The sequence below is a fragment of the Perca fluviatilis genome, chromosome 3, assembly GCF_010015445.1.
Source record: "Perca fluviatilis chromosome 3, GENO_Pfluv_1.0, whole genome shotgun sequence".
In the NCBI taxonomy this organism is placed as follows: Eukaryota; Metazoa; Chordata; class Actinopteri; order Perciformes; family Percidae; genus Perca; species Perca fluviatilis.
Window position 1 is genome coordinate 1,153,749 of NC_053114.1, and position 13,425 is coordinate 1,167,173.

General features: G+C 40.3%; 1 protein-coding gene across 9 annotated transcripts in view; it reads left to right on the forward strand.

Moving 5' to 3' along the window:
• The window catches only part of kif13ba (kinesin family member 13Ba), a 59,422-nt gene extending 50,152 nt beyond the window's left edge, over window positions 1-9,270 (forward strand). For 5 of the 9 annotated variants that reach the window (XM_039794250.1, XM_039794249.1, XM_039794252.1 and 2 more), the window contains 11 exons: window positions 81-136; window positions 230-354; window positions 449-724; window positions 823-975; window positions 1,193-1,270; window positions 1,381-1,428; window positions 1,697-1,853; window positions 2,702-2,832; window positions 3,082-3,141; window positions 3,670-4,258; window positions 8,246-9,270. In XM_039794250.1, coding sequence (XP_039650184.1) covers window positions 81-136; window positions 230-354; window positions 449-724; window positions 823-975; window positions 1,193-1,270; window positions 1,381-1,428; window positions 1,697-1,853; window positions 2,702-2,832; window positions 3,082-3,141; window positions 3,670-4,258; window positions 8,246-8,451 — 1,879 coding nt within the window. In that variant the 3' untranslated portion in view covers window positions 8,452-9,270. The remainder of the gene's footprint in view (window positions 1-80; window positions 137-229; window positions 355-448; window positions 725-822; window positions 976-1,192; window positions 1,271-1,380; window positions 1,429-1,696; window positions 1,854-2,701; window positions 2,833-3,081; window positions 3,142-3,669; window positions 4,259-8,245) is intronic. The other 4 variants (XM_039794257.1, XM_039794254.1, XM_039794255.1 and 1 more) reach the window with 4 other exon arrangements.
• Window positions 9,271-13,425: the final 4,155 nt, after the last annotated feature.

Here is a 13,425-nt window from a genome sequence, read left to right on the forward strand (position 1 = left end):
CTTTGTGATTGCCTCAACTTTACTTCCATAAGGCAAAGTATATATGTTGATCCCAGTGTGTGTTTCATGTTTGTTCACAGGGTTCCTCTGCCCGGCATGGAGACTCATACTCCTGTCCTCTTCCTGAACCTCAAACGTAAGTAACTTCTTTGCTAAATAACGTATGCATGCTCACATTTTTTTTTCTACTCACATGCCGATTTACAGTGTTTTCTATTGGCTTTCCCAGCTGATGACCTCAGCTCTCCAGACCAGTTTGAGGTTCCTGAGGCTGGAGGTTGGGATGCCACCCTGAGTGGAGAGGATGAGGACGACTTCTTTGACCTGCAGATCGTCAAACACTACGATGGAGAGGTGAGGATGGGCCCGCATCAGGTATTTTCTGGAGGAATTCCTTGACTCCGTTTGGAAAAACATTTCATTGACCAGTTGTGTGTTGACAATGCAGGTGAAAGCAGAGGCATCCTGGGACTCTACCGTCCATGAGTGTCTCCAGCTCAGCCGTGGGGGGGCGTGGCCGGAGCAGCGGGTATACCTGACAGTTCGAGTGGTGGTTCAGCTTAGCCACCCTGCCGACATGCAGCTGGTCCTGAGAAAGAGGATCTGTGTCAACGTTAACCAGGGCCGCCAGGGTTTTGCACACAACTTTCTTAGAAGGATGTCAACCCGCAGCACCATACCTGGCTGTGGGGTCACCTTTGAGGTGGTCTCCAACATCCCCGGGGTTAGGCCAGAGAAAAATATCAGGCATTTACTGATGTGCCCAATGCACTTTCAGCAGGGTTGATTATTAAACACATTTCTTTATGATGTTTTTGTCAGGACGCGCCTGGTTCAGAGGACAGGGAGATGCTGGCTAACCTCGCTGCCAGCGCACACAACGGCCAGTCAGCTGATGACGAGGCTGCAATTGAGAAATACCTCCGCAGTGTCCTCAGTCTGGAGAACATCCTGACTCTGGATAGACTCAGACAGGTAGGTGGAGAAAATGGAGATATAAGCAGATTGAAATTAGATACATTGATAGATAGGCAGACATTCAGTCACACAGCATATGTGAAGGTGTATCACACACAGTAGCCCAGAAGATGCATGGCTTGTTAAAATTAAAATCATCAAAGTTGTGATTTGTTTTTCTTTTTTTTCCAAGTTCTTTCTAATATGTTGAAAATATGCTGCGTGTGTGTTTTAGGAGGTGGCAGTGAAGGAGCAACTGACAGGCAAAGGGAAGAGCAACAGACGGAGCATAAGTTCTCCTTCTGTCCACAGGGTAAAACACAAATACAACGCCGTAATACTGCACTGCAAGACGATGCAATATACTACAATATAATATGATTTCTTAATACTCTTTCTCTCTCTCTGCCCATAAATCCTCAGCTGTCTGGAAGTAGACAAGACCTGTCCACAACCTGCCTGGAAGATAAGGTAACACCCACTTTTTGCTTCTTGCCTCAACATGTTGACTATTAACGATTTCAAATATTTTGTGATTAATTGCGATCCAGTGGTAATTATTATTCTGGTGTAACTAAATAACAAACGAGACCTACCTGCCACTTAGTGTTTAGTGTAGCGAATGTGAAACTTTAGCAAACCAAACAACAAATCATGTATCGATCTGTTCATATGAAGCATTAACATCTGGTAGCTCTGATGCCATATTCCAATATCCTGTCCTCTTTCTGTTTCTCAGGGTCGATGGGAGAGTCAGCAGGATATCTTCATGCCTTCTCAGTTTCACCGCACCCTCCCCCGGCCCGCCTCTTCCCCTTCCACCTACTCCACCTCCCCCTCTTCATCCCCTACTCCCTTCGGCATAACATCCCCACAGAACCAGGAACCAGAGCAAGGTAAACATCCTCCCTTAACCCCCTCTCCTTCTCCTTCTCTCCTCTACGATACATTTCATACCACTTATCCTCCACAGTCCCAACTCTTACTCTCCTACCAATTCTTTATTCTTCTTTCCAAGCGGGTTGGTTCATCCATTTCTCCCATTTCCTCAATCGTACTTTGAGCTTAATCTTGAGACTCCACTCCTTTTGTTTGATGTTGCTAAAAGTTAGCAACATCAACTGTTTACTGCACAATCCTACATGTCATTGTTTACATTATCAACTGCTGTGTCTCCGCTCTGTTCCTGTCCTTCCCAGCAAAAGTGATGTGTGTGTATCTATCGTCCTGCCTGCTCCTTTTCGGGTCGCTTCCATCCATTTCTGTACCCTTCTTTGTCTAACGCAGTGTGAACTCTTCTCCTTTCACGTCATAATCATTACCAAAGCTTTTCAGTGTAATCAGTCTCAATCTCATCAATCCAAATATTTCTGTCTCACAGTGATTTCTTGTCCATGTCAAAATTCATGTTACTGTGGCGTGCTTTAGATTAATTCCGTTCACAAAATGAACAGAATTCATATTTTTGTTTTTAGTATTTTCTGTTTTACATTCCAGTGATTAGGATGTTTTTCAATCACATTGTAAATGGCTAAATCAACCATCTGTCAGTGTCTTACGGCCAGCTGATGTCTCCTTCTATCAGTCAATCACTGTGTTGGGGTTTTTGGTCTTTCCTCGACTCGCTTTCAACTTTCTTTCTTAATCTTTCACACCTCCTCTACCTCCCACACCTGCTCCTCTTCCCTTGCTTCTTTCCTCTCCTCCTCTGCCTCCTCTCTCACTCCCTTACCCCCTTCCCCAGGTCGTTCAGGACTTGCTGCCTCTTATCTTTCAGTTAAGGCCCTGGTTCCTCAGATGCCCAAACTGCTCAAGTCTCTGTTTCCAGCGCGAGACGAGAAGAAGGAGCTGAGACCTTCGCCACACAACCAGCAGGTCAGCAGACAGTGTAGCTCAGTGCAGCTCACAATACTCAGGTCTTCATTTAACTGTGTGAATGGTGGAGCAGGGTGGGATTTAGTTAGTCTTGCTAAAGAAATAGACATTACAAATGTCCATTATATAATGAGTAGTAAATTATGCTAGACTGGTTCAACTAGTGAAACTCAAGCTCTGGCAGGCAGCAAGGCGAGAGCACAGGAATGCAAGTGTTGTCATGTCATGACCTGGTATTTTGTTACTCAGCAGCATGTCCCTCGCATCGTGACATCAGGAGGGGACGACAGTCGAGTCAAGGCTGAGACGGTGAGATTGTCCACCTTCCCCTCAGAAGTTTCTGTTGTTTTAGGTCCTGTCACTTTTAGCTCAGATTGTGTTTTATGTAACAACTGGATTTGATCAATATAGGTTTTGTTTTGTGCCATGTACAGAAATCTTTAATATTTAGTTTTTTGTATTAGTAATTTGATCAAATATGTCATATTCAAGCTGCACAACATTGACCCCAATTTCAATCTGGAGTCACTCTGGACAAGAGATTGTCTGTCTGACTGACAGACAGACAGACAGGCGGAAAAAGTGCTCAAAATTGAAGCAGAAAGGCATGGAGATGGCATGGGCCAAGTTTCAGAAACACTGGATCCTACACTTCGTCCTACGTCTTTCAAACTCAATGCTGCACACAACCCTAGACTTTATAGCACCTGATTGGTCCTAGGGGTGACTAACAATTTGGGGAAGTTGATAATTATTGATGATTTATTGTTTTGTTGTTTTGCCTTGCATGCTCTCGTCTGACCCTCTGTTCCTGTGGCAACCGTTGGTTTCCTGTAGGCTGCTATTCTCCGGCCCCCAACCAAAGACAGACGGGCAGAGTTCCCAGAAGTCCCTTCTCTTCCTGTGCATGACCCGCATGACATCACCCCCCTCAGCCCCCTCAGCCAGTCATCAAGCGGCTACTTCTCCAGTAGTGTTTCTACAGTTACCCTGTCTGACGTTCTCCAACCTTCCTCCTCGTCATCCTCCCTCCTGGCTGCTGAGACTACGTTACCCACAAACCCCCAGCAGCAGGGTGCTGATAGGAACGATGTTGTAACCTCTCCTTCTCAGTGTGGCACCAAGTTGGCCGTCTTCGATCCACCCGCTTCCCACAGCTCAGCCAATCACAACAGCTTCACTGCAGAAAACTCTTTCTCTGAACACAAGCTGGTCACCTCAGGAAGAGGAGGAGGCGATGGCTTTGAGAGGCTGGAGATCTTTGTGGACGATGAAGAGCGTAGCCACGACGACGTACTCCCTGACTGGCTGACAGAAGGGGCGTGTGTTACAGTAGGAAGCAATAAGGCCGGGGCTGTGCGCTACGTGGGAATGACGCAGTTCGCTGATGGAGTGTGGGTGGGGGTGGAACTGGACACCCCTGTAGGTAGGTACACAAGTTTACCCAAGTTATGCAAATATGTGAGAAACCACTTCCTCAAGGATCAGGTTTTGGTCATTTAAAATGTAGGGTTAGGCAACGATTAAAAGTTTTAATCGCATGATTTCCCTGATTAATCGCATTGTAATACGCAAAATCCAATAATGAATTCAAAAGTAGTGTATAGCGCAATTTTATTTTTGTTCTGCCATATGAACAAGTGCCATAACACTTGTTTTGCAGGCACTTAACATCAGCATTTTGTTTATACAGTAGCAGTTTAACACACACACATTATATATATATATATATATATATATATATATATATATATATATGGCTGTGAAAATAACGCGTTAATTTCGATTAATTAATCTGAGAAAAACAACGTGCTCCAAAAAAAATAACGCAGATTAATCCATTCCATATTGACGTTTGACCCGGAGCCGTTCTAGCCACAATTCGACTGTAAAATTAAGGTAGGGAGACGAGAATGTGCTGCCTGGATCATTGATTAGAACATTTAGCTACTTGTTACTTCTTCCTGCCAACCCTGGCTACCGAAATCTGGTGCCACTGATATGTCTGCTCTTCTCTCTGATGCTCTGAAACGGACGATACAGGCAACACAAACACCGCTGCACGTGACGCTAGTTAACACTATACTCGACAGCAGCTAACGTTAGCCTACCGCTAGCTAGTAGCTGGATTAAACACTGTTAAAATGCTGACAGTTAAACGCTAAACGGTGTAAAGTTTGACTGTGTTTTACTGTAGAGGATTCAACACCGGTATGTTACAGTCTGCTAGCCTGACCAGCCAGCTGCCACTAGGGTGCGTCTAGATTTCTAGGCTAACGATATGCAGCTGCCGTCGGAAAAACAACACAGACGGTGCGTTCAATGAAACTGGTAAACTACAGCCTCGTGGTGCATTTGAAGTTATTGTAAATGTCCTTTTCCCATCTGGTGGTTGTTTTTGTCGTTCAACAGCAATTTACTAGTGAAATAAGTTGTTATAGATTATTATCAAATCATTTAATTTTGACCATATGGCCTTAGCAATAAACAAACCCTTCTTTAATGTCACAGACTGTTGTTTAGTACCCTTCTTTTTTCTTTTCTTTCTTTTTACTTTCTTAAAAATGCTCCGGTTTCAGGCACCATTAGTATATGTATACATTATTCGATTAGTTAATCACAGAGTATGTAATTAATCGAATTACTTTTTATCTATTCACAGCCTCTATATATGTATATATATATGTGTATATATATGTGTATATATATGATATATATATGTGTATATATATGTGTATATATGTGTATATATATGTATATATGTGTATATATATGTATATATATATGTATATATATATGTATATATATGTGTATATATATGTATATATATGTGTATATATATGTATATATATATGTATATATATGTGTATATATATGTATATATATATGTGTATATATATGTGTTATATATATATGTATGTATATATATATATATTATATATATATATGTTTTATTGTATGTATATATATGTATATATATATATATATATATATGTGTATATATATGTATATATATATATATATATATATATATATATATGTATATGTGTATATATGTATGTGTATATATATATATATGTATGTGTGTATGTATATATATATATGTATATATGTATATTGTATGTATATATATGTATATGTATGTATATATATGTATATGTACAGTACCTTCTTGAAAGTATTCGCCCTATGAACTTTTCGACCTTTTGCCACATTTCAGGCCTCAAACATAAAGATATTAAACTGTAATTTTTGTGAAGAATCAACAACAAGTGGGACACAATCATGAAGTGGAACGAAATTTATTGGATATTTCAAACCTTTTAAACAAATAAAAAACTGAAATATTGAGGTGCAAAATTATTCAGCCCCCTTAAGTTAATACTTTGTAGCGCCACCTTTTGCTGCGATTACAGCTGTAAGTCCGCTTGGGGTATGTCTCTATCAGTTTTGCACATCGAGAGCTGACATTTTTGCCCATTCCTCCTTGCAAAACAGCTCGAGCTCAGTGAGGTTGGATGGAAAGCGTTTGTGAACAGCAGTTTTCAGTTCTTTCCACAGATTCTCGATTGGATTCAGGTCTGGACTTTGACTTGGCCATTCTAACACCTGGATATGTTTATTTGTGAACCATTCCATTGTAGATTTTGCTTTATGTTTTGGATCATTGTCTTGTTGGAAGACAAATCTCCGTCCCAGTCTCAGGTCTTTTGCAGACTCCATCAGGTTTTCTTCCAGAATGGTCCTGTATTTGGCTCCATCCATCTTCCCATCAATTTTAACCATCTTCCCTGTCCCTGCTGAAGAAAAGCAGGCCCAAACCATGATGCTGCCACCACCATGTTTGACAGTGGGGATGGTGTGTTCAGGGTGATGAGCTGTGTGGCTTTTACGCCAAACATAAAACGTTTTGCATTGTTGCCAAAAGTTTGATTTTGGTTTCATCTGACCACAGCACCTTCTTCCACATGTTTGGTGTGTCTCCCAGGTGGCTTTTGGCAAACTTTAAACAACACTTTTTATGGATATCTTTAAGAAATGGCTTTCTTCTTGCCACTCTTCCATGAAGGCCAGATTTGTGCAGTATACGACTGATTGTTGTCCTATGGACAGAGTCTCCCACCTCAGCTGTAGATCTCTGCAGTTCATCCAGAGTGATCATGGGCCTCTTGGCTGCATCTCTGATCAGTCTTCTCATTGTATGAGCTGAAAGTTTAGAGGGACGGCCGGGTCTTCGTAGATTTGTAGTGGTCTGATACTCCTTCCATTTCAATATTAGGCGCGCACAGTGCTCCTTGGGATGTTTAAAGCTTGGGAAATCTTTTTGTATCCAAATCCGGCTTTAAACTTCTCCACAACAGTATCTCGGACCTGCCTGGTGTGTTCCTTGTTCTTCATGATGCTCTCTGCGCTTTACAGGACCTCTGAGACTATCACAGAGCAGGTGCATTTATAACGGAGACTTGATTACACACAGCTGGATTCTATTTATCATCATTAGTCATTTAGGTCAACATTGGATCATTCAGAGATCCTCACTGAACTTCTGGAGAGGTTTTGCTGCACTGAAAGTAAAGGGGCTGAATAATTTTGCCCCCCACTTTTTCAGTTTTTTATTTGTTAAAAAAGTTTGAAATAGCCAATGAATTTCGTTCCACTTCATAATTGGGACCCACTTGTTGTTGATTCTTCACAAAAAATTACAGTTTTATATCTTTATGTTTGAGGCCTGAAATGTGGCAAAAGGTCGAAACGTTCAAGGGGGCCGAATACTTTCGCAAGGCACTGTATGTATATATGTGTATGTATATATGTATATGTATGTATATGTATGTATGTATGTATATGTATGTATATATGTATGTATATGTATGTATATATGTATGTATATGTATGTATATATGTATGTATATGTATGTATATATATATGTATATGTATATATATGTGTGTATATATATATATGTGTATATATATATATATATATATATATATATATATATATATATATATATATATATATATATGCACTCTAAAAAATATATATATATATATATATATATATATATATGTATATATGACTTTGAAGGACTTGCTGTTTCAGTTGTTTTATATTTCTAGTGTTTTTGTGTATTTTGTATGTACAGTATGTGTGGTTGTACTGCTGCCTATCTTGGCCAGGACACTCTTGAAAAAGAGATTTTTAATCTCAAGGATTCTCTTCCTGGTTAAATAAAGGTAAAATAATAATAATAAAAAAATAATAATACAAAAAAAAAAACTTTTCTGAAGGAGTTCAGCTGCGCTGTGATTGCCTCCCCTGTTAATATACTGCCTCTGATTGGTGGAGCTGACTACAGTATAGTGCTAAATGACTTTGGTTTGGCGGTGATGAACTTTATTTTCTCCCTACAGGCAAAAATGACGGGTCCGTTGGAGGTCATCGGTATTTCAAATGTAAACCGGGTTACGGGGTGCTGGTTCGCCCGGACCGGCTGTCCTGCCGTGATCGGACCAGCCGGCGAACGGGAGACTTCACTGCTCCTGACCATGTCCCCGTCTTGCGAGGAGAAGCCATTGTTACCCGCCAGGGGGAGAATCGCAAGTCCTGGAGCAGTTGAGACAGGGAAAGTAGGAGCTGGATGGGAGAGATGAACTCCCTACAGCCCTCCTCCTCCTCTCTTCCTCTCCTCCCAGCTATGCAACAGGCTCAAACATCCAAACTGAAATACTGCCTACTCTCCCATAGTTTTAAACTACACTCAATACATCCATTTACAAGTAATGGATGGAAGTAGAATAAAGACAATGAAGAGACCCTTTAGAACGAATGCAAGTAAGTTGATGAAAGACTATGCAGAGTATATAGAAGTCTGTGGAAGGACTATTTATCATGTGGGAAGATAATGCTAAATGAATGGCAGTCAATAGGGAAAACTGCTGAGAGTGAATGGAAGTCAGTGCAGACTTTGTCGTATTTGGAGTGCTGGAGCTCTGCGGGGTGTGGATTGGACGCTGCAGACTGGATGATTTGCTCTCTGAGCTGATATACAGGGATGCAACCAGTCACATTTTAGGCAGGAGTCTTTTTTTTTTTTATCCCAGTTCACATCAGAGAATATCTTTTTTAAACTTGGGAGGCTTTTTAGAGTGCAGAAAAAACACTTGTAGAATGAAAAGCCTTCATCTTTTTCCAGTTGGATACTGTCTATAATTTGCAATTCTTTTTATTCTATTCATCATTCATAATAAGTTATTATTAGTAGTTATAGCTATTAGAAAATATCAAAATATACATATTCTTCGAGCTGAAAACTTTGTCTAAATGAATAATATTGAATTGTCTTTAGTATTTTTAGCATTTATTATCCTCCCTACACGTCTCACTATAGTATGTGCTCTGTGTTCTCGGTGAATGAGGAGATGAAACGGATCCAATTGAATTTCCATTTTTTTTTAATTTGGGGTAAGAGTGACATAAAGCTCGATCAATGCCATACTGTGTGTTTGCATCCCTGGATATGATGTCTCTACCTGGTAGTCCTGAGACTCTATGTCCCAGAATCCCCTGCTCTGGCTGCCACTCCCCTGAACTCTCTTGTCTACAGACACTTTGACTCCTTGTTTGAGACTCGTCTCCTCCTCCTGGACTCCTTTTTCTTTTGGAAAAATGTATCCTCCCAGAATGTGCCTTCACCATGGCTTGGTTTGGTTTGCATTTGTTCTTCTGTATATTTAATTTCTGTTCGCTGTGTTTTGTGTTTTAAGAGAATGCCTTGTGCTAAGTGTGAGGTGATCTCAGGGACTGCAGAGGGGAAAGGACAAGGAGGGGCGCGTGTGTGTGTGTGTGTGTGTGTGTGTGTGTGTGTGTGTGTGTGTGTGTGTGTGTGTGTGTGTGTGTGTGTGTGTGTGTGTGTGTGTGTGTGTGTGTGTGTGTGTAAATGTTGTACAGTGTTGCCCTGTGTGCACAGCATAAGTTCATATTGTCGTAGCCGCGTCGATGTTGAAGACTATATGTCTTAAGCAGGAAAAGTTGTGTCCTTGTTGGACAAAGCCACTATAGGAGCAAATTGTTTGTACTGGGAGGCTTTAAAAGTCGATTTTGCACTGGAGACATTGGATAAGAAGCATCTGATGCCAGCAGAACGTGTCTGTGGTCATGGTGCAGCGAGCGAGCGAGACAGAGAGGTAGACGAGTGTAAACAGTTTCCTCAAACCAACTACTAATGTGGAAATGGTTGTTGATGTAGTTTTTTTCCATCTGAGTGGGCCATTTGGATGCCTGTTCTTGAAGCTAATTTTGCTAGTTGTCCTCTGTGACTGACATTAGTACTGGTGTTGGTGGGAATAGGCATGTGTATGTTGAGGAAAAAGAAAGTGAGAAGCTCTGCTGGGTATTTCCCTCTTCAGAATTGATTTGCTTCTATGCATTTGATCAGTTTTTTAAATCTAGTTTTTATCTTTTTATTTCTAAATGTCTGACACAAGTGGGAGAACCAGCTGTACGTTTTGGGAAAGTATTAAACAAGAAAGCAGTTGTGACTGACTGAACATTCCTGGCATGTCTGCTGAAGAAAAAATGCAGGATGATGTGCCAGACCTTGGGATTTTTCAAAATCAGTTTTTTATTGAACATCACATTCCAGAGGGACTTTAACATTTTACAGTGACCTTATTCTTTGTGTATTCATTTGTGGAAAAGCATTAGCAATACATCACAGCACTGTTTCATAACTTATATACTTTCATATGCTTTGTGTATAACATCCATTCATGAAGAGTGTTCCCAATACTTTTCCATACTCATTTTTACAGTTTAGTTTACTCTTCATAAGGAGTACTACTCAGCCTGTGAAAACACTTGTATAATGTCTTCCGTATCTTTGCGGGAGCTTCATAAAGTCTGAGAAAATAACCCGAATGATGTCATCAGGGTTACCCCTTTAATAAACTGGATTAAGGTCAGTGTAAAGTGTTTTGGTTTGAGTCCGGAGTTTAAGCGATGCGGTCTCACCAAGTGAGCAGCGGGCATGTGCTGATAGGTTGGATTGATGAAGAAAAAGTACCGTAATATTTCCTCATCATCAACACTCGGTATACTTTAGTACCTTATCTCATTTACAACGGCTATAAGTTCTTATCCTGGTGATGGCAAACCTGAATATGCTGTTATATGCTGTTTCTATGGTGACATTCATTTTATCCATGTATAGTCTACACAGAGTTCTGATGTGACGATGCATACATATGATTATGAATACATTATCTGGAATACCACGTGCATGTAAACGCACTCAGTATGTCCAAACTCTATCATCTTTATGGATACTATTTTTTTCCATTCCTTTTTTTATCATGCGTCTTCTTAATTCGAGAGGCCTGAATTTACTATTTATATTTAAATGCTTGTACACATGCATTTATCGCATGGAAATCGATAAAAAGCCTTTTATTTTAATATTGCACAAATGATTCCATGAAAATTGCTGCTATTAGCATTGTAAATCTACCTGTAAATGGATCAATTGATTTATCTAACACTCTGTATCTCTTACTGTATACTCCATTGGAATAGTTTTATTTTAATCTGAGAAACTATAGTCTGCGCTTTGGTTTAGTGGCCAATATATTTTTAATATGAAGCAGTAAAATTCCTAAAAATGAGGCACTTTGTCATGTGAGCCTTGAAGATGATGTGGAAGTAAAGGTTGGAATTTTTTCTTGTTGGAAATTCACTCCTGCATGGAGTTTTGAAGAGGAAATATAATGTTGGAGTTAGAGGAAAAGTATGAGACGAGGAGACGATATATCACCATAGTCTAGTTATTACCTATGTATTTATTATCTGGACCCTGGAGTCCTCTGGTTGGTTGGTTGGTTGGTTGGTTACTATAGGTGGCTGTCTGGTATGTTATAAGTTGTGAAGTGGTTTGTAGGTACTCCTGTTTGGTCGTTTTATGTAATATTGTGGTTCATAAGAGTTATGTGGTAATGAAGGAAGGTGTATGTGCGTGCGTGCGTGCGTGCGTGCATGCGTGCGGGGGGGGGGGGGGGGTGGGACCTGGCTTTGATTCAGTTGTGTCTGCGAGTTCTTGCCAAGATGGGAAATGACCACCAGCTGCCGCTTGACTTATTATACAGACCTTAGCTGAGAGCAACAAATCTTCACCTTCCCTGCTCTCTTGACTCATTTAATATTCCAGTCTCTGAGTCTCTGACTGGTGTACTTTCCCATCCTGGTCTTAGCTCGGGGCACTGTAATAGGGGTTTGAGATCACTTCAGGCTTCTGGATGTCCCTTTTTGTGTTGTTGTGCCTCAGAAACCATATGATCATGTGTCTTCCACATACTGTTTTCATATCGACGCTTCAATTCGTTTGCACAAAAGTCTTCAGATGGGAATTGGAAGAGTTCATTTCTGGAACACTTGTATATGTAGGAAGAAAATACAACCTGGTCTTATTTTATGATTCAGTGTTCTCAAGTTAGCTGTTGTACTGAAATAGTTTTAATTCTCTGCCTTCAATTCAATATTCTTCAGCCATATTCATCACCTTTCAAGTACAAAATACGAATATTGGTTAAATTGGGAGCTATTATTTTACTTGACTGCAGAGCTAAGCTCTAACATGGTGGTAATAACAGATACATGTCTTTTCTCCCAGCACACATCTTCCTCTAGAACTCTTCACTCAGCATCAGTCATTACAGATGAAGTGTGACACTGACATTAGACAGGAAAGGGCAGCTCGTGGGCTGCCTTATGCACCATAGCCATTTCAGTAAGAAACTGTAAAAATAGAAAAGTAATATTGTTCTGCTCAGAATGGATTTAATGTGGTAACTATTTGAGTGGTGTACATCTCTACCGCTGTAGAGATTAGAGCACAGCCAGCAGTGTTATTTATGTGTCTGTATCAACCATAAGAACCACGTTCCGTTCCATTTTTAATGATGTGATTTGTGTCAGAGCATATTCATATTGATGTGTATGAATCTTCAGCCCCTCAGAATGTTTCATTTCTTTTGGTTTCTTTTCTTGTCTTAAGTGCTTCTGTTTTGCTCAGATTTTGGTTCCATATCTTTTTCTGCATGCTAACCGGTCTGAAGCGACAAATCCCCTGCCTTAACGTGGCCTTCAACCTGGAGCCAGACTGGTTTTTAGCAGAACCAGTCCCAGCTCTCTAACTAAACCCATCACTGTTGTACTATAAAATGTAATGTAATCTATTATTTAACAGGACCATTCCAAACCCATTTGAAACCTTTCTGGTTTACTATTTTAAAAAGACAGAGAAATATCCCCCTTTTTTACTGGACTAACTTTATCTTCTGAGGTAGGTCATTTGGCTGCTGTCACACCTCCAGTCAAAAAAGGCCTGACTTCCACACAGGGAATTTTATATACCACTATTAAATCATCAGTGAATTTACAACCCACCAGTGCCCTACCTGGGATCATTACAGCACCACATCTGCTCTGATCAGTGGATCAGAGCAGATGTGAAAAAAGAAATGTACCTGCAGAAAAGTAGTTAGCTTGAATTTTTTTTTTTTTTTTATTTGCCAGGTACTACAACATATTTTCCTACCTT